At 36.8% G+C, this 19,585-nt stretch overlaps 1 protein-coding gene across 1 annotated transcript; it reads right to left on the bottom strand.

Annotated features, from left to right (window-relative positions):
* Window positions 1-9,324: 9,324 nt before the first annotated feature.
* On the bottom strand, window positions 9,325-19,199 carry LOC306846918 (tripartite motif-containing protein 46-like; the record flags this gene model as incomplete). Its single annotated transcript, XM_079380621.1, has 12 exons — window positions 19,167-19,199; window positions 17,218-17,473; window positions 16,973-17,123; window positions 15,879-16,077; window positions 15,526-15,672; window positions 14,657-14,752; window positions 14,320-14,573; window positions 14,104-14,225; window positions 11,299-11,637; window positions 10,190-10,419; window positions 10,020-10,087; window positions 9,325-9,763 (listed from the first exon to the last, which is right to left on the bottom strand). The coding sequence occupies exons 1-12, from the start codon at window positions 19,188-19,190 to the stop codon at window positions 9,325-9,327; spliced, it is 2,325 nt and encodes a 774-aa protein (XP_079236747.1). The 5' UTR covers window positions 19,191-19,199.
* Window positions 19,200-19,585: the final 386 nt, after the last annotated feature.

Here is a 19,585-nt window from a genome sequence, read left to right as displayed (position 1 = left end):
ACTGCAGCCTTCCTATATGACATACATTGGGACGGGAAATGCTCGGGGCTTTTAGAAGGAACATCTCATTCTCAGATGCTACAGGCCAATCATCTGATTACATTACTTAGCGGCTGTGTGTGTGCTTCATGCCAGGTCTCTGTTCCCTCTCAAAACTCATGCCATGTCTGTGTGGTCCAGGGTTATGAAGCCTGCTCTTATAAAACAATAAACAAAACACTGTCATATTTATTTTAGCAAGGACAATTCTGGCCCATCCTCTTGTTTTGACTGGCATGAGCTCTCGGCATCCCAGAAAGTGACATTAAAATGGAAAAGATGAGTTGGGAAAATATGCTCAACAGAAGTGAAATGGAATGAAAAGAAAAATCTTTGACCATAAACTATTCAGGAAAATATGCTAGTCTGAAATGTCAATGTGTTGGGGCATTTTGCCATAAAAAAAAACAACAATTATTATTTAATATTTTCAGTATTTATTTTATTTATACTTTAAATATGTGTGTATGTATATAAAAATATAATTAATATTAAAATTTTATCTAAAAAATATATGAACATATTTAATTATAACAATTAATACAATTCTTTATTATTATTATTATTATTAAATGTATTTTTAAATTTTTATATTTTATAAGTATATGAAAACTGAAATGTAATATAAAAACTACATATATATAAATATTTATTATAACAATACAATTGTTTATTATTATTATTATTATTATATAAATTATATATATACATATATATATGAAAAGATTATGAATATTAAAATGTAACATAAATATATATATATAAATATTTTATTATAACAGTTAGTACAATTGTTTATTATTATTATTATTAAATTAAATTGTCATAATATTTATTTTACAAATTTCATCATTTTTATAAATATATAAGTGTAATACATATATATATATATATATATATATATATATATATATATATATATATATATATAAATATATATACTGTGTGTGTGTGTGTGTGTGCGTGTGTATACTGTATCTGTATATATATATATATATATATATATATATATATATATATATACACACACACATATATATGTCTGCTAAATGACTAAATAAATAAATAAATAAATATATGTGATATTCTAAAATTTTCTAAATATTTAAATTAATATATTATTTAATATTATCATATTTTGATATTTGGCCTGCAAATTAAGTCAAGTCATTTAAAGGTCTATAACTCTTTAGCAGGCTTTACATTTTTGCAGCCGATAGTTGAGCACATTAGGTCGTATCCCTCATAAACTACATTTACAGTTAGCTTGCCCCCGTAACCAAACCCAAAGTGACAGCTTGCATAAACATACAGTGTACCAAAAACCCGTTTAGCCTGGCCTGCCGTTCATGCCCTTTTAAAAACAGCTATTGACATCATAGTTAATTGGCACATGCTGGGCGGACGGTTATTTCTAGCGTCAGTTTGTGCACGGGACTGCAACAAAAATCGGTTTTAATGAGCTAATGTAGGACGGACCGTTGTGACCTCCATAGGAATTTACCAATGCTTTACTTTGAGACCGGAAGACAACTGGCACAAAGAACACCTTTTTAAAAATCCGTCTTGAGACAGACTTGCTCTCACGATGGGATCTGATTGGTTGACAGTGGGTTCAGTGTTTGTTTTGATTTTGTGACCCAGTGTTGAACTGAAAAAACGTTTAATAAATGAAGCCATACTGCGTCTTTAGCAGTCTCTGTAAACAGTACTGAGTGTGAGTTTGAACTAGCCGTTCTTCCCTTCAGGATAAAAGCGTCTGTGTGTCTTCTGTAAGGTATGAAGGATGGAAAAAGGTCAGCGCAGTTGAAGTAGACATTCTCTGTCATGCTAAAATGTGTTTATAGAAATAAATAATGATTGATGGTTTATTGTTCAAGCTGTCTCAAAAAAGTTCAAGGAGTAGTTTGCCAAAAAAATGGAACCTTCCTGTCATTCCCAACTTTTTCTGTTGTAAACAAAAGAGGGGTTTTTTATTATTATTTTCTAAAGGATATATTTTAGTTTTGTTGGGTTTATTTCCTTAGTTGACCTGTAGATGTCTGACCCTAGAACTTTATTGACTTTCTATGCTTCTCTTCCTCCGTCCTTCTTGCATCTGTCAACCTTTAACCCTACAGGAGTATCAAGGAGGAGAAACGAAGCATGTGTTGACCGTGAAACAGATACCATCACTATTTTCTCTCTCTCTCTCTCTTATTTTCTCTCCTATATAAAGGTCAACTGTTCTGACCACTCCAACTTCATCTTATCCTTGTCTCCGTCTGCTTTCTATCTCTCTCCTGATGTTTATCTGTCTCACTCTCTGTCATTTCATCCTTCTCCCCTGGACCAGTCTCCCCCGTGTGACAGTGTACCCTGCCCTCACTGTTTACTTGTTTATCTCTTTTTGTCTTTCTGCCCCTGCTTCATTCTGTCTCTTAGTGACCATTCATTATAGTGATGTATGCACAGCTGTTCTTGAAGGCGAGCGCTAGAAAACATGTGTTTTCCTTACAAACCCCATGTTGACAATGTCTCGCCTCGCCATTTTGCTTTTCATGGGATCTGGAATTTTTACAGCCACGGTGTGTTTGACAAGTGGTCAGAATAATGCTAAAATTCATGGTAAGATAAGTAGAAAATGTTTATTAAAAACAAGCACACATTTAAACTATCACATTCCCATAAAAGCAGTTCTTATATTCTTATGCAGTTTTAAACAGATGAACACCACTGAACGATTCCTGTTATTTTACACCATGGGAACAGTGTTAACCTGCTCGCAGTGAGTTATGGGCTCACATTAGACGTCTGTCTGAGGTTACACCTTTCCTCCATCAGCAACTAAAATCTGCCATGTTTAACACTCTATGAAACGACTGTCCAACAGAAACATAATATACAGGTAAATAGCAATACAAATAAGGACATACATTATATGATTTTTTTAGACTGATATATCTGCCTCAACAGGTCTCTCTCAATGTGTTGTTGTGAATAGGTTAACATTCAGTTCTTTAACTCAGTGTTGTATAACTCATGAAGGTTTATTAGGGAACCAAGCTAAAAATAAAACAGATGCACAGCTGAAATATAACTTCAAAACTTGATGCTTCCAGATGTGATCCAAGACATTTGGAACAAAATGGAAATACTGAACAGATGCTGGTCATGTTCCATAGGGATGCATTATACTGTATATACTTGAGATGATGTAAAACTTGATTTTTCCAGAGTGTACCTTAGACGGCCAATCAAATGGGTGGTTGGCATAACTGAAAGCATGAATTACATATTCCCTTTAAATCTGGTTTTGTTTACAGAGAATGTTTGCCAATGTCACTAGTGAATTTAATCAGCATTCCAGTGCTTGACTGTGCTTCTGAAGATCATAGCAATGAACCCTGATGCATTGTTGTGATGTTCACATTAAAGGAATAGTTCATCTAAAATGTTGCATTACATCACTTGCTCACCAGTGGATCCTCTGCAGTGAATGGGTGCCGTCAGAATGAGAGTCCAAACAGCTGATAAACAAATAACAATAATCCACACAACTCCAGTCCATGCAATTAATGTCGAAAACTGCATGTTTGCAATAAACAAACCCATTTTTCAGCCTCAGACCATTGTTTCTAACTAAAATACTCTAAAGTCCTCTATCCGTAATATCACTTTATTCGGTGAATCAGGAGAGAAATATGCACAGATCATGCGCCATTTAAAAGTTAAAATTTAAAAGTTATTATGGATTTTGGATTCTGGCAAGAAGAAATGGTTTAATGATGGATTTGTTTCTTACAAACACACAAGATGTTAATTGATGGACTGGAGTGGTGTGGATTATTTATGGGTTATTGTGAAGTTTTATCAGCTATTTGGACTCATTCTCATTCTTCTCTCATTTGGCGCCCATTCACTGCAGAGGATCCTTTGGTGAGGAAGATGCTAAATTTCTCCCAAACTGTTCTGGTTAACTATCAAACTCATCTATATCTGGATGGCCTGATGTAAAACTTATTTTAAAAATCCCTTCATAATTGCAATGCAGTTTATAGCCTTTTTCCACTTGATGAATATAAAATTATTAATTATTGCATATTTTAGACAAAGAAAAAGACAAAAAATCTTACCCAGGCCAGGAGACTTCAAATCAATGACTAATGCTTCATATGTGAAAAAGTGAAAACACCCTGCAGCATGTTTTTAACATTCATACTGTATCCAGACATGCATAACTCATTTTCAGATGTCTGAAATGACTTATTCAGAGGAGAGAACACCTGGAAAGCGCGACACTCCAGTACTGGACTTCATTCATATTATATGATCTAACATTGATGATAAACCATGGGTCACTTACAATGCAGAACCAAACAGGTGCTCTTTGAAAATGAGTTTCATATGATGTGCTGTCTGGCTAATTCACAAGCAATTAATTGCTCAGCTGTTATTCTAATATTAGCATACAATGAAATGGTTTTGCACAGGATAGAGCGAGGCGGATTACATTTGCACATAGTCAGGCTAAACGCAAAATGTGGTGCAAGTTTCTATCGAGGTCAGCCACACTTAGTCTTGCTCAGACCGCAGAAAACCTGCCTAGGCAATGATCCTCAAAAGCTTCTATTTATCTGTGAGGATTTACTAATAGCAGGACAGATGGGATGGCCGTGAGGGGAGGGTGAAGAGTTGAAATAGTTAAACGTGGCCGATCCCTCCACTGCAGCGCTGCTGTCCAGCACACGAGAGGATCCATATGGAGACAGAAGAGTATTAGTGTAACGTTCATGTATACAGAGGGGGAAGGGAGTCAGGCGACAGCTTTACTTCTCAAATCTTCTTAAGTAATGAAACGGAGTGATTTTGATCACCCTGCTTTGCGTTTCATGTGGGGCAAGGATCTTTCTGAACTTTTCTAATGCATTCCGTCCAATAGTTATTGTGCCAAAATGGCTTATGTTGGTTGCTAGCAGCTTTAAAAGATGAAAACATCCAGATTTCCTGTTAAAAGGAATGTGGTGAGGAAAAGTGTGCTTCTGGAAAGGTTTTCAGTTGGGGCAAGTTGTCACACTTTTTTACTAGAATGACTATTTCGAAATAGGTTTATTTTTGAAAGTCAAGTTTCTATACTGAGAACAACCTTGGCTACAAAATTAATTGAACATTTTCAGCATCGTATTATATATTATTATTTTAACACTCATTCCCCCGGTTTCACAGACCAGGTTTAAGCCTAATCCTAGACTAAAATGTAAATCTGAGCTGTTTCAACTGAAAGAAACTTGCACTGACTGATCTTAAAATATATCAGTGCCTTTGTTTCGTCTCAAGATGCACACCAGCAATGTTTTTAAGTGCATTCATAAAAATGAATTAAATGTCCTAATTGAACTATGGCCTAATCCTGGCTTAGTCTAAGCACTGTCTGTGAAACCGGGCCTTTGAGATTTTGTGACAACATGCCCCAGTATTTTAAACTAAGGTAGTTTTGAACTAGGTGTTAGAAAACAACATAAAAACAGCTTTGAGATAAAAAAAAACATTTGATATTTAGAATCTCCTTTTTTTGTTTTGTTTTTTTTTTTTGTTTTTTGTTGTTTTGTTTTGTTTTGTTTTGTTTTTTGTTTTGTTTTTTTTTTGTTTTGTTTTGAGAAGCAAAATGTTTGATAAGACTATTTTGTACGTAGCAGCAGTATAGTTTTTATAGTTTTAAATGCAGCCAAGGCTAGTTGTCACAATTTTACTACTATATTTTTTAAGTCAGTTTTCTGTACGGACAAAAGCTACAGAAACTTCATTATAGTTTCCAAAGACAAAATATATTGTTTCTTTCATTCATTGAGATTTTGTGACAACATGACCCAATAGTTTTAATAGAGTTTTGAACTAGTTGTTTTAAAACAACATATAAAACCATTTCGTAATAAAAACACATTTGACTTCAACCTTTATATACTGACATTTATGTTTTCCCAGTGTGACAACAAGCCCTGGTTTCCCTATTTGCTTGAAGAAACAACTAAATGTATCCAGCAGTTTAGATCATTTCTGTTTTTTTCCACAATTACATTTTTGAGAAGTGAAAAGTTCGACAGCTCTTTGATACAAAGCATTTTTAGATATGTCTGCAAACTCCATGAAACTCAATCGTACAATTAGTCAATAGTCATTGCGGTGAATAAAATCAAAATATGAGCGTGCAGTGGTCTGTCGAGAGTCTTTACCCTACAATAACGGAGTATTACCACCGTCTAGCCCTCCCTTCTAGTCTAGTCAGCTAGAGGCTTGACGCAGATGGCAGCAACCAGGGTAGACTTACAACAGCTGGTATAGGTCTAAGCTCGTAACAAAATGGATCAACGGGCACAGCCATACAACAAGCCACTGAGCCTACGGACGGACGCTTTACAGATATTTTAGTCTGTGGGGCTTCGGGAAATGACTGGTCTTATTAAACGAAAATCACAGAAGGTTAAGCAGCTGCAAAGCTTCTGAGGTATTTAAAAATTTCCCCCCTGACTATTTCCCCCTGACTGTGCATAAGACTTCCTGGTACGGATTAGAGGCTGCAGCTACATGTGGTGTTGTGGCTACATACCTTCAGTCAGTCAAAACCCAATCTGCTGCTTAGTTTTCCTTCTTCCCGGGCTGAGAATCGCCAAAAGCCAAATGGATGATGGAGAGGGGGAGGAAAAAGAGAGAAAGAAAGAGATCAATATGAAGATAAAGCGTGCAAAACTTTGTTGGAGATGAACTGTGGAAAACGGGAGAGAGTGATGGAGGAGACGGGATGGATCTGTCATTTAGATGAAAGCGGAGATGAAAGACAGAGAAAATCAACCTATGACACACAATCTTTAAGAAATATCACCCTTGGCTCTTATTGGGCCATCACACTCCCTAGAGTAATGATTTCAATGAGGGCGAGAAGGTGTGTGTATGAGAGAGAGAGAGAGAGAGAGAGAGAAAGGCGATGTAGTCTTGGATTTCTGTCACCAGAAACTTAAGCCAGAAGAGAAATCTGTGCTTTTAAAACTTAACATTTCTGAAAGAAATTTCATGAGAGGGAAACATTGGCCAACCCCTCGTTTGGCTCATCAGCTCTCAAAGGGTCTGTCTAAGCTGAAACATACCTAACCACTCGACTTTCTGGTTTCTAACCAATATGGCAGCAATTAAAGACATATGTGGATTCTCATATAAGAAGTTTTTTAAAGGAGCATATACAGGCATGCATATCTGCATTGTATCAAAGCTTATTTGGTTTCTTTGAATTCTAACCAATATAACATTGAAAGTAAAATAGGGTGGACATATTGTATGTTTAACAGAAATTCATCATTTAGAAATGATTTAAACTACTTTTTTAAACGTATTTTTAATGAACAAAAATAAAAAAAAAAAGGTATAAAAAATAAATGCTTAACCAATTAAAAATTAGCCACAGTGACATCACTGTCATACCTGTCCATCAGAACCTAACACGACAGTAGAAGGTAAGGTGCATCCTAATTTGCATATTTATGCACTATTCTGTAATATAGTGCAAGTAGTGCATTCATACTGAAAATACTGAAAAAGTGCACTTGAATAAAGTGTAGAATGTTGTGGGGGCTAAAGAATCTCATAAAATCTCATAGAATCTCATCTTCTTAACCATTTTTACTTACTTTACTTGCATTTCACTGCTGGTTATACTCTGTATAATTGTGTATGTGACGAATAAAAATCTTGTACTAAGACCAAGTACAACCAGTACAACCAGTACTAAGCGATCATGCAGCTGTTATTATGGTTGCCACCTCACGAGATTTGAATTTTTATTTTATTTTTTTTGCACAAATGGACTAATTCCAAATCTTTTGTGGTTAATAAAACATGTAAAACTGTGGAAACATAAGTATATAGGCTACTTGTATGGGGGGGTCTTCTACAATGGCACATTTTCTCTTCATATGCTTGAAAAAAATTAAAATAAAAGTGCCATGAACCAATGCATATGGAAGGCCCACTAGATCTTGTTTTCATGTGTGACCTGAATTCCTTTGATAGCCAAATGTTTAACTAAATGGAGGCATTTGCAGTAGTTCCAAGTCTAATCCACCTTGCAAGGGGACTGGCGCTCACATGTGTTTGAATAAACTGCTGCCCCCTACTGATAGAAAACAGTAATACATCGTTTGTTCTGAGTATAATTTGTGAATGATATTAAGACTAAATAATTATTTATTAGAATTATTTATTACCAGCAGGCAAAAGCCACCATTCTCCCCAACAAGATTCGAACTACACACTAAAGCCATTCCGGGCAAGCACAGCTTTAGGCTGGATTGAAATCAAGCGCATGAGTCAAACTCTTCAAAAATATTCTCTACAAGCTTCAGTATGAATTTGCATAAGGTGACTTATAATGGTGGGGTTAGTGCACACACATACACTTTCAATCGCATAAATACTGAGCAAAGCAGTGCACTTTGCATACTTTTCTATTGCATTGACGATTTTCATTCTTAAGAGGAAGCTTCACTTAATTCATTTAGCTTTAAATATTTTCCAATTGTTCAATAGCATATGAGAATTCAAAACAACAATTTGTGTAAGCTATAAGGTAAGTGTGCCCTAATAAATTACTCAGACAAAGTCCTTTTATATATCCACTGCAGTCTAGAAGCCACATATTTCAACAAATCAAAATTCTTCTTAACCATCTAAGGCAAAAACAGCAGCGAGAAGCATTTGGTCTGGCATTAGACGTATGTTGAATAAATATCTTTGTAAATGCTCCAGTTGACAGCTGAGAGAGTTTGACAGGTCTGTCCTGAAAGCACATGGCTAGAGGTTAAAAGAGCAGATGTTTACGATTGTATTGTGGGTTACAAAATGAAGCCTTGTGTAACAGTCTGGAATTTCTGCTCTGTTTGGAGATTAATAAACAAACAACACTTTAATACAAGGTATATCACTACAATATCTGCAGTGTGGGAGGAATCTAGTATAAAAAAAACTTTGAGGCACATTTCCTACATTGGAACAGAGAGGTCGCTGATTATAAGTTGGGAAACATATATTTTTGCATATATATAGCGTTTGTATGTATATATAGGTGAATATGCATTTTAAATAGTTTTCTTGGCTATATAGGTGGCATCAGAAAATTAATAATTCATCAGTAATTCAGCAAGCAGTGCAGCAATAAAGGCCTCTCAAAACTAAAAGAAAAATAAGCAGAAATTGATATTGGGTGCAATTAAAAACAACTGTCTCTAAAATTGAATTATAAAAATGATAATCAGTCAGAGTTCAGTTCAGTTTCGTAACACGTGATTGAATAGTGACACGTCTTACAGGGGTTTGATTTGCATTACGATTGGCTACCAGCTCCTGTAGCTGCAGAGCTCCTCCACCAATGAAACAGAAAGCGGGACACACAGGGGCGGAGCAGTCCACAGGCCCCTCCCATAGTTGGCGGAGAGAGTGGGCATCGTAAAACGTGACACGCCCCTTCTCAAAGTCGAGACACACTCCTAATCTCGGAGGCAGTGGATAGGTGACGCCAGTTGGCGATGAAGGCCCGTTGCCATTAGTGAAGCCAGACTCTCGGTAATTGGCGTTGCTGTGATGGGAGTTGGCGGAGGAGGGCAGGTAGATCTTGCCCATGCCCATTGTGAGGAAAGAGAAAGGGGGAGGAGAATCTGACGAATCCTCCGCTCCACTGTCATGGCCGCTGTCTGGATCATATCTATCAGAGAGACAAAATGGTTTCAATATGGTTAAAGCTAGCATGAAAAATTATTTTGAAGACAATGGTGTCATCATCCCTCTGAATTCAGTTTCAGTTTTGTTTTCATCCAGAAGTGTCAGTGCACTCAATTCGAAGAATCTTTGATATCCATGGAACTTTTACATCAACAAAAGGTGGAAAAGGTTACATTTAAAAAGAACTAATGTTCTTTTCTGTCCTTTTTCTTTGTTCATTTTTTAGATTTTGTTCTTACCTTGGACTAGCCATATCTTGAGGCAGATGAAACCACTCCTGAAGTTTGGACTCCAGGCCCACTCCAACCTGTAGAACAGAGCCAAGGACAAGAAATGAGGGAAAAAGTGATATAAAAAGAAAGGTTACAGGGAAGACAGTTAATATATTTTTCTTCTTTACAGAACTCGCCTTAACCAGATATGAGCCGGGCTCCACTGAGCATGCCCAATAGTGTCGGCCCTGCGTTATGGCCACGTCACCCACAAGCAGATCAGCTGTCAGGTGACAGGAAGTGAGGGCCCGATCAGCAGCCTGTAACAGGGAAAGACCGGGCACACTGCGAGCACACCTCTGCTCCTTACTCACCACTAGTCTGTCTGAGTGCAGACCCCAACGAGAGTCCAGGTAAAAATTCAACACTGTCGGGGAGGCGGGAGGAAGACAACAGCGAGGGAATATGGGAGAAATTTTGAGGGGGATAGAAGAAGAGGGGAAGAGGGACACAGTATTAAGGCACCAAAAGGAGGGACGTAAGAGTGGGTGGAAAGGGAGTATAGAAGTATAGAATATGCAAAAGGAGGACAAGGCATAAAAACAGCAATCAGGAAAACAGTAAACAAGGACAGAAGACAAAGAAATGCACTCTGGGAATAGCAGGGTAAAATCAAGATTGCAAAAAGCAGGAAGATTTGCGTTCCAGCAGACAGGCAGAGAAGAAAAGGTGTATTTCCTCATTAGTATTTCAGAGTTCACATTTATTTAATCTTAAAAATCTGATTTGTGTCTTTGTATCCCTTGTTTTCGTTTGTTGTGAACATCTGCCTTCTGGTTGGATGTTGCAAATCTTATTTTATTATTATTTGTAACATGGGCCTCCATTTAATGTGATTAATAAACATTATGGAGCATTAAAGTTTTCTTATGGCCACATTTACAAAGCGGATGGGTCAACATTCACGTTTCACTACATTGAGGGTTTTGTGTGGAAAATAAACATACTGGTGGTTTAAAGAATACATGGCTCAAATAATCAAATGATGAGGGAATTATAAACAAGTAAAAAGATATAATAACAGAAAGATTTTTAAGGGCTTTAAAAAGCAAACAGGAAAGGTGGCTGTTTAGCGCTGTTGTCACTAAAGCTGGAAAACATGGAAAAACCAAAGGTTGTAGAGAAGGAGATGGGAATGGATAAAAAAAGAAAAAAGATAAAGAGAAAAGAAGATAAATGAGCAGATGAGTATCATTTGGGAATGAATTTTGTTTGTGTTGAAAAATCCTCAGAAGGTGTTTCTTACCTGGAGCTGGTGGTGTGTGTAAATATACTTCCTCACTGTATTCGCCGAAGCCGGCCTTGTTGCAGCCTCTCACCCTCAGCACATACACACTGTCCATCTCCAGCCTGTCAATCACCGCACAGGTCCCGGTCACCTCCTCCAATCTCTGCCAGCCCCAACGAGCAGTAGCCAATCCCCCGCGAATCCCCCCTCTTGCCCCGCCCCCTGGCACCACCCCCCGCCGCCGGAATTCCACAGAGTAATGCCAGGCAGGAGTGGAGTCTTGAGGCAGCCGCCAGCACAAGAAGAGCTGGTCGTAGGCGAGGGTTCGCTGGGTGTCAATCACAGGAGCGAGTGGGGCTGATGGGATAGGTCATTTTAGTTGGGGTTAGATTGCATGACAATGCAATCAGATTACTTTTTGAAAGTAAAATAACATCCAGTTTTCACCAAAATATCTTATATTTAAGATAAGTAACTTTTTAATGTATTTATTTACTGACAAATATGACACTTTTCCCAGTAACTTTCTGTGAGCTTTTCATGAAATTCTGTGCATTAGTGAATAATATGTCTGTCATAACACATTATTATTATATTAGCAGGGATTCTGCAGAGTTTGTAAAATCATATTTAAGACCTTTAAAGACCTGCACCAGGCAAGTACACCATGAATCCATTTTCCAAACCATGTTTTTGGCTTATCCTGAATCACTACGGTACACCTATAATATGTGTTTATATTCAGACTATTTTAGACTGGTTCAGGTAAGTACTGCTGCAGAGTAGCCCAGTACCTGCATGATTTGTTATAGACATAAACAGAGAGAAGTAGCTCCGGCTACAGTGTTCTTCCACAAGACGCATGCAGTTCTGTTTATTAACCGCTAGAGTGGCAAAAGTTACAGACTGCAGCTTTAAGACATGTTTTCTTCAATATATACCTTTGTACTGAAAGTAGTTTATGTACTAACATAACAATGCATGAGAATTAGAAGTTGACTGATGTTGGATTTTGCTGTTATGATAATAATGTATTTAAATAAAAGCTGTTACAGAATCAGACTACAGTGATCGTGCTATTGGTTCTTTCTGTGAATAAAGATGTAAAGTGTGGCCAATGTAGTCCGATTTCCGAACTAATAACCAGTATTGGGAGTAACGCGTTACAAAAGTAATGCATTTCAGTAACGGATTACTTTTTTTGCTGTAACGCAGTAGTGTAAGGCATTACTAATCAATTTTCAGTAATATTTTACTCGGTACATGTTCAGTAACGCTTGCGTTAAAACACACTTTTAGCCCCCAATTTATTTTAATTTTTTTACTTTAATTTAAAGTCGGGCTCCGACTTTTTTATGTCCCTAGGGCTGGGCTTCGGGCCAATATTCACGTCATAGTTCAGACGCGGGCCAGTCCTCGGGCCTGTTTTAGGCTTCTCCTTATCGTTATATTTTAGACATCCATCAATTACTGATGGAAAAAAATTGCCGCGCTGGTGGAAAAAACAGTCCATGCTGCCGCGACTGTGAAGAGCGGCTCGACGGTGTTTAGTGTCCCGCAGCAGCAGCGAGCCGTCAGCACAGCTGAAGAGTTCTGCTTCAAATACACACAATAAAGCAAAAGCCCCAGCAAAAGTAATTACCATGAATGTGTCCGCGGGAAATAGTAAGGATTCGCCATCTCCTCGTTAGACGCGCCTTTAGAGAGAAGTGCATCTTCACGGATAACAATTTATTAAATAGTTTTTATTTTCGTTTTTATTTATTTCTTAAGTAGTAATTTAAAGCTTTCTATAGATATATTTATCATGTCTGTGAGGCATGTATTCGCTGTCTTTCGGTTCATTTTTGTGAAGCCTCCTGTTCAAGATAAAAGCACAACGTTTAAAAGCGTAAAAGCATTACTCTTACATTTATGAGCAAAAATTATGGTGTAAGTTGTTTCCATTGAAAAATAATTGCAACTGATTGCGCTGGTGCCTCCATGTCCTGCGCTTTAGCTTCCACTCTCCGCACAAACTACTGGATGCAGCGCACATTTATCTAGGTTTAACGTTTAAACATTGTTAGGCAAGTCATGACGATTTGAGAAGGCTAAATTGATCAAACATAAGCTATGATCAGCCTGCCGGTCTGCCGCTGGCCGCTTGGTCGTTACTTTAAGAAAGAAAAAACTTATTTAATTAACAAAAAATGCTCCAAACGTTTTTTCTAAATGAATTTAATAAAAATCCGGAACGAAATATAAACACTTTGCCATTGGGGCAGGGCTCTAGTAGCTACATTTTGTCATTTTAGAATGTTAAGTTCTACTTCTGTAGATATTTTGGTGAAAGTAACTCAAAAGTAATACAGGAGTCATGTAACGCATTACAATTGTGAGACAGTAATATTTTAAGGTAAGGGATTACATTTAAATAACAATAACAAGTAATTTGTAATGTATTACAGTTTGGAAGTAACTTGCACAATACTGCTAATGAGTCTGCATTTTTTGGTGAATCAAAACAAACAGTGTGACCAGTGTAGTTTAAGTGATTCCAAATTAATGACTCTTAAGAACAGGTTTGTTTTAGTTAATCAAATTCATACAATGAGTCAATCAAACTGCTTCCAGAATGAAAAATGTGTGCAATTTGGGTTTTTTGGTGAATCAAATACATTCACCTTACTGTGTAATTGTGTAATTAAGGATTGCCAGTGTGAAATAAATCAGTGTAGTGCTGATCTAACAACTCATTATGGATACACATCAAAGATAGACAATATGAGTTTGTCAGCAGTATTTTATAAAATGTTGGTGATCATTTATTCCCTTTCCTACCCTGAATGAAGTTCAGGTCTGTGAGGAGTTTGAGCTCTCTGGAAACATCAAGCTGGAAGTGTCGGAACGAAGGATCAGCAGAGAGAGAGAAACGCTGCATAGATTCAATAGACTGGGCCAATCTGCCAAAAAGAGAGATAACAGTCCAGTGTTTTTGGATTTTGGGAACAGACATCAGTATTATCAGCAGATAGTAGGGGGGCTAAGCCATCCCACCTGTTGTGTGTTATTCTGGCTGCGTGCACAAAGCTCGATGGGTCATTTTCTTTGAGCAGCTCTTGAGCGAAAGCCATCAAGCCGGCGTGCTCCAGCAGGCTCCGTTTTTCGGCCACCTGATTGGCCAAAGCCTCTGCCCTTCTCTGCCGTGAGCTTTCCAGAGCCTGGGCCAGCATTGTCTGCCGCTCGGTCAGCAACGCCATTATTTCCTTCACGCAGTGAGCGAGCTGCTCTTTGGCCGATACGCTGTTCACCTGCATTCATGCACGCAGACAATCGCTCAGCACATCAAACACCTGCTTTCCTTTTGTGACAGAGAAGGAAATGATGGCTGTACCTCAGTTTGAGTGATGGCATTCTCCAATTGTGTGATCTGAGTCAACACCGTTTCCTGATTGGACAGGATGTAGTTCAGCTCCTTGGTGATCTTGTCCTAGGGTTTAAAAAACAACACACAAGATTTTTTATTTAAATCTGGTGCCTTTATTGAGAAAATTAATAATAGTGTTGTTTTGCCTTCTTCATAAATAGTTTGGCATCAATTATACAAGTAGAAATGTCAAAAAATGAAGTGAATATGTGATATAATGCATTTGTATTTTTAGAATATATTTATTTTTAGCACTAAAAAATAGAGATTTGCCCATTTGTGATCAGATTTTGTAAAGCTTTCAAACGTCACTATGAATGCAAAATATAATCTTATTGGATTATTTAGTGACCTCTCAAATCCTTTGGGTCATCTGAATATTATCATCCTAAAGAAAAAATGTATTAAAAAAAACTACAGACGAATCACCCACAATGGTGTGTGTTTACTGCTGATTTCCTGGCTTTCAAAAGTTCATAAACTATGGATCTAAGCCATGCGATGAATAGACTTAAACATCACAGCTAAACAAACTGAACACCATTGTGCAAAATGTTTGTGATGGATAAACTTATCTGATTACATGACTTTGCCAATTTTTGTAGTTTTTTTTTTTTTTTAGATGCTTCTATCTCCATATGATTACAGTAACTGCTTAAGGTAATGCACTGGCACTGCCATTAGGTGGCACTGTTGTTGCTTTTAAAAAAATATTTTATTTGCCCATACTTTGCTTTTAATTTTTTTTAAATAAATTTCTCTACAAGAGAAAAACTTGGCAGTGTTTTAATTTATACCTGTTACTTCATTAAAATCTAGATTAATTGAAAACACACCTTAAGAGTCTGGTAGGCTTGGGTGACGGGTGCAATCTTGTGACCCGCATGGATACGACGCAGTTTACAGAGTGAACAAAGAAGCATATGACATGATTTACAGTAAAACTGCAGCCTCTCCTGGTCATGTTCTGTGCATGTCAACACCTAGAGAGACGGAAAGAAACTTTACAATACACTATGGATAAAATAAAGCTGCATCTGCATACTCATTTTGTGAAAATTCAGTTTCACTTAGAAATACAGCATATTATGGAAGTAAAAGGGGTTGTGAATGCAGTTTTGTGTTAAATGATTTATTAGACCCTGGATGGACACCCATAGTGTGAAAGGTAATCGGGTAGTCGTCTCACCTTTGGCCTGAAGTTGAGGGTGGGCTGAACATGTTCATGCTGGGCGCGTGGAGTGCCCCAGGGGTGGTAGAGTTTGAAGCACTCATTACAGAAGCTGGCTCTGCAGTCAGCACAGCCTTTAGTGGCCTCCAGGGCCTGTGGTGGTTTACAGAACTGACACATCACAGCCACACTGCCCAAGCTCACTGTGTGCCTGTACCTAGAGAAAGCAAGAGAAACCGAGAGATCCTGCAGTGAAGTGTTTGTTCATTTGTCTATGTGCTTTTATTCATGTAGATATAGTAACACACAGGGAAAATTGTGTATACAATATTCTACTTAAGATCAATATGACATTAATCAAATAAGTAAACAAGAATAAATGCTGAAAATATATTATATTATATTATATTGTATTATATTATATTATAATGTATTTAAGATTCTGTTTCACTAAAATACACTAATCAAATAAGTAAATAAGTAGTATAAATGCTGAAATTGTATTATATTATATATTTACGATTCTATTTGATATTAGATGTAGATCAATAATTAAATAATTAATTATGAATGCTCAAATTATATTTGTTGTTAATATTAAATATGTTGTTATACTATACCATTACAAATATTAAAAATTGAGCATTTAATATTTTATTTAAGCTTATTAGGCCACTAATGAAACAAGTACATAAGTATTAATGCTGGAAATACATTATATTATATTATAAAAAGTAATATAATATTATATAATATACTATTAAATTAAATTGTGTATTTAATTTTAAGATTACTAATCAAGCAAGCAAATAATTATAAATCTCAAAATATTGTATTATATTATTATAATATTAAATTGTGTATTTAAGGTTCTATTTAAGATTTTTAGGTCACTAATAAAATAAGCAAACAAGTATAAATGTTCAAATGATACATATTTTATTACAAAAATATAATATAATATTTTTCGTTTAAGTTTCTATTCAAGATCACTAGGTCACTAATCAAACAATTTATTAAGTATAAACACTGAAAATATATTCTATTATTACATTTTAAATATATAATATAAAATAAAATATAACTTCAGTGTATCTGATTGTATTTATTACCTTTCTACAATTCTCTCCAGTGTAAGGTTCCTCATGCACTCAGCCAGTCCTCTCTCACCTAGTTCTACATCTCGTCCACAGGGGACGCAAGGAAAAAGCATGAGAGGTGGAGGGCCTTCCTTTCGCCTGCGGCCTGGGTACGTCCCAGAACCTAAACACACACACACAGTGAGATAAACTAAATACATATCAACCTGTTTATATGACATTGAAGATGATGCATACTCTTTCTTGTCTCTACACACCTGAGCGCAACAGGCGGTCCACGCGGTCAGACTTAGGCATGGGTCTGCGCATCTGCCGTGGGGACCGTGTGTTGGGGGTAGAAGCGGGTGAGTTGGGCTCCGGGGGGAACTCAGGTTGGGGATACCCACTCTGAACCAGCACCTCGGAGGCACACATTAGACACACGCTGTGCAGGCAGGGAAGTACAACAGGCTGCTTCACAATGTCCTTGCACACAGGACACTGCAATTCCTGCTCCATACTCTTCATATTGGACTGAAAAAAATGAATGGAGGAGGAAAAGAAAGGGGATGAGTTAGAGAAAGATAATAGAAGATCTTACAAGTATTGACTACAGTGAAACACCATTATATAAAAAAAAAAACATTTAATGTGCTACAACTATAAAAAGACTTTATTACAGTTTTTCTCGATTGCTTAAACACATTTCTTGAAACTATGCCTCGTATTCTCAAAACAATAAACACGAATCCATAACTTCTAACTCAATTCTTTTTAAATGTAGTACATATACTGTACTACTATTTAAAAGTAAGATTTTTTTATGTTTCTGAAAGTCATCTCATTCTCATCAAGGCTGCATTTGATAAAAAATAGAGCTGAATTTTCAGCATTATTACTCCCATCTTCAGTGTCATCCTTCAGAAATCATTCTAATATGCTGATTTGGTGCTCAGGTAACATTTCTTATTATTATCAATAATTAAAAACAGTTGTGCTGCTTAATATTTTTGTGGAAACCATGATATATATTATATATGATATATATATATTAATAAGTTCAAAGGAACAGCTTTTATCAATATACTTTTTTAAACAATATATTCCTGTCAGTTCTTATGAATATAATGTGTCCTTGCTAAAAAAGTATTAATTTTTGTATTCATTAAAAAATGTGCCATGGTCTTAACATTATAAGTTCAATGCACTACCAGTTGAAATACAGAAAAATAAAAAATTAAATAATAAATAAATAGCCAAAATAAATTACAAATAGTAAGCAGTAGCCCCTTCAGTGATAAATGTAGGTCCTAAATTTAGGTCCTTAAGTCATATTTGGGACAGAATTTTTGTGCTCTATTTAGAATTATATCTCTGTTGTGCACTGATTTTAAGAAAGAGGAAAGTGGTGGATAAAATGAGTGAAGAGACTAGATTTCCATGCTGCCTGGTTGCTCAGAGAGACATGCACACCTTTATAAATAGCTATCTCTGGTGCACTGCAACTGGCCTGCAATGCTCTTTAAGATAGCGACCTGATGTTGATGATTTAAGCAGACAGCTAGGTGACATTGGAAGCTCCGGAAAGGCCACATCAGCTAAAGCATGACCTTGTCCATCAGACTAGCACTGTATAGACATATTTGTGGTGACTGTTTGAAGACTGAGCAACAGCACAACAAACAAATCTGACACCTGTTTTTCTCAAACATGCAGGAACATAATTTGCATCTCCATAAAAACATACAGACAAACAAAACTTGTTAAAATGAGTTTAGTTCGCCTAATTTGACCTCTAGAAAGCACTGTGAAAAAAAGAAATCCTAGTTAACTGAATCTAACAACCATTTCCCAGTGCAAATACAATAGTCTAGTTATAATTATTAGTACGCTAGTTTATTAGTTAACCACCGGCCCGTCCAATAAAATGGTAATGTGTTCTTAAAATCTAACCGCATATCTTTGTATTATACACGTTTTACCCATTAAATCATACTTTAAAAATCGAAAAACATGCTTTAGGAAGGCCTACAGCAGCATAATGGGCTTCTTTATCATCACGCGGTCATTCAGCAATGTCACCTGGCCTTATAGGTCACTCCATCTCACAATACTAAAGATTTAACGTGATTTTAGCCCAAAATAAACGCGACTGAGATTTGACCTACAGACTGTAAACCGGTTAGCACGGTGCACCGGTTTGTGCTGTATTCGGCAGCGCCCTTACCTTCACCTGAAATCTGGGCGCCATTACGGGATGCTGCTGTCTTTACTTATGACAGCACTGCTGTCGCAAACCAGTGCGACTTACCGAGATAGACTACACACCTTTAATTGCCATGCATGAAAAGCCTGCATGCGGTTTCCAGCCAGCTAAAAATATTACATCGATAAAACACCGCATGCTGTAGAAGCATCACTGCCACATGCACGATGCGGATTAAATACATTGTCTATTATTCTTGTAAAACATACCGTTTATGTTTCGTTTCGTTGCAGTAGATCATCATATGTCAATGGGCTGTAATGTAGGTTAGTAGGATGTCGCAACATCCGCACGCAGCTGGAGATGCTTTCAAACCGACGCTCTCAGTCTCAAACCCGCATCCCGTTTCCGTGGCAACGAGCACGTCCGCTTCAGCAGCA

This window comes from Barbus barbus, assembly GCF_936440315.1.
Source record: "Barbus barbus genome assembly, chromosome: 27".
NCBI lineage: Eukaryota > Metazoa > Chordata > Actinopteri > Cypriniformes > Cyprinidae > Barbus > Barbus barbus.
The sequence above is the reverse complement of the archived record's forward strand: the minus strand, read 5'-3'. Positions and strand labels throughout refer to the sequence as shown.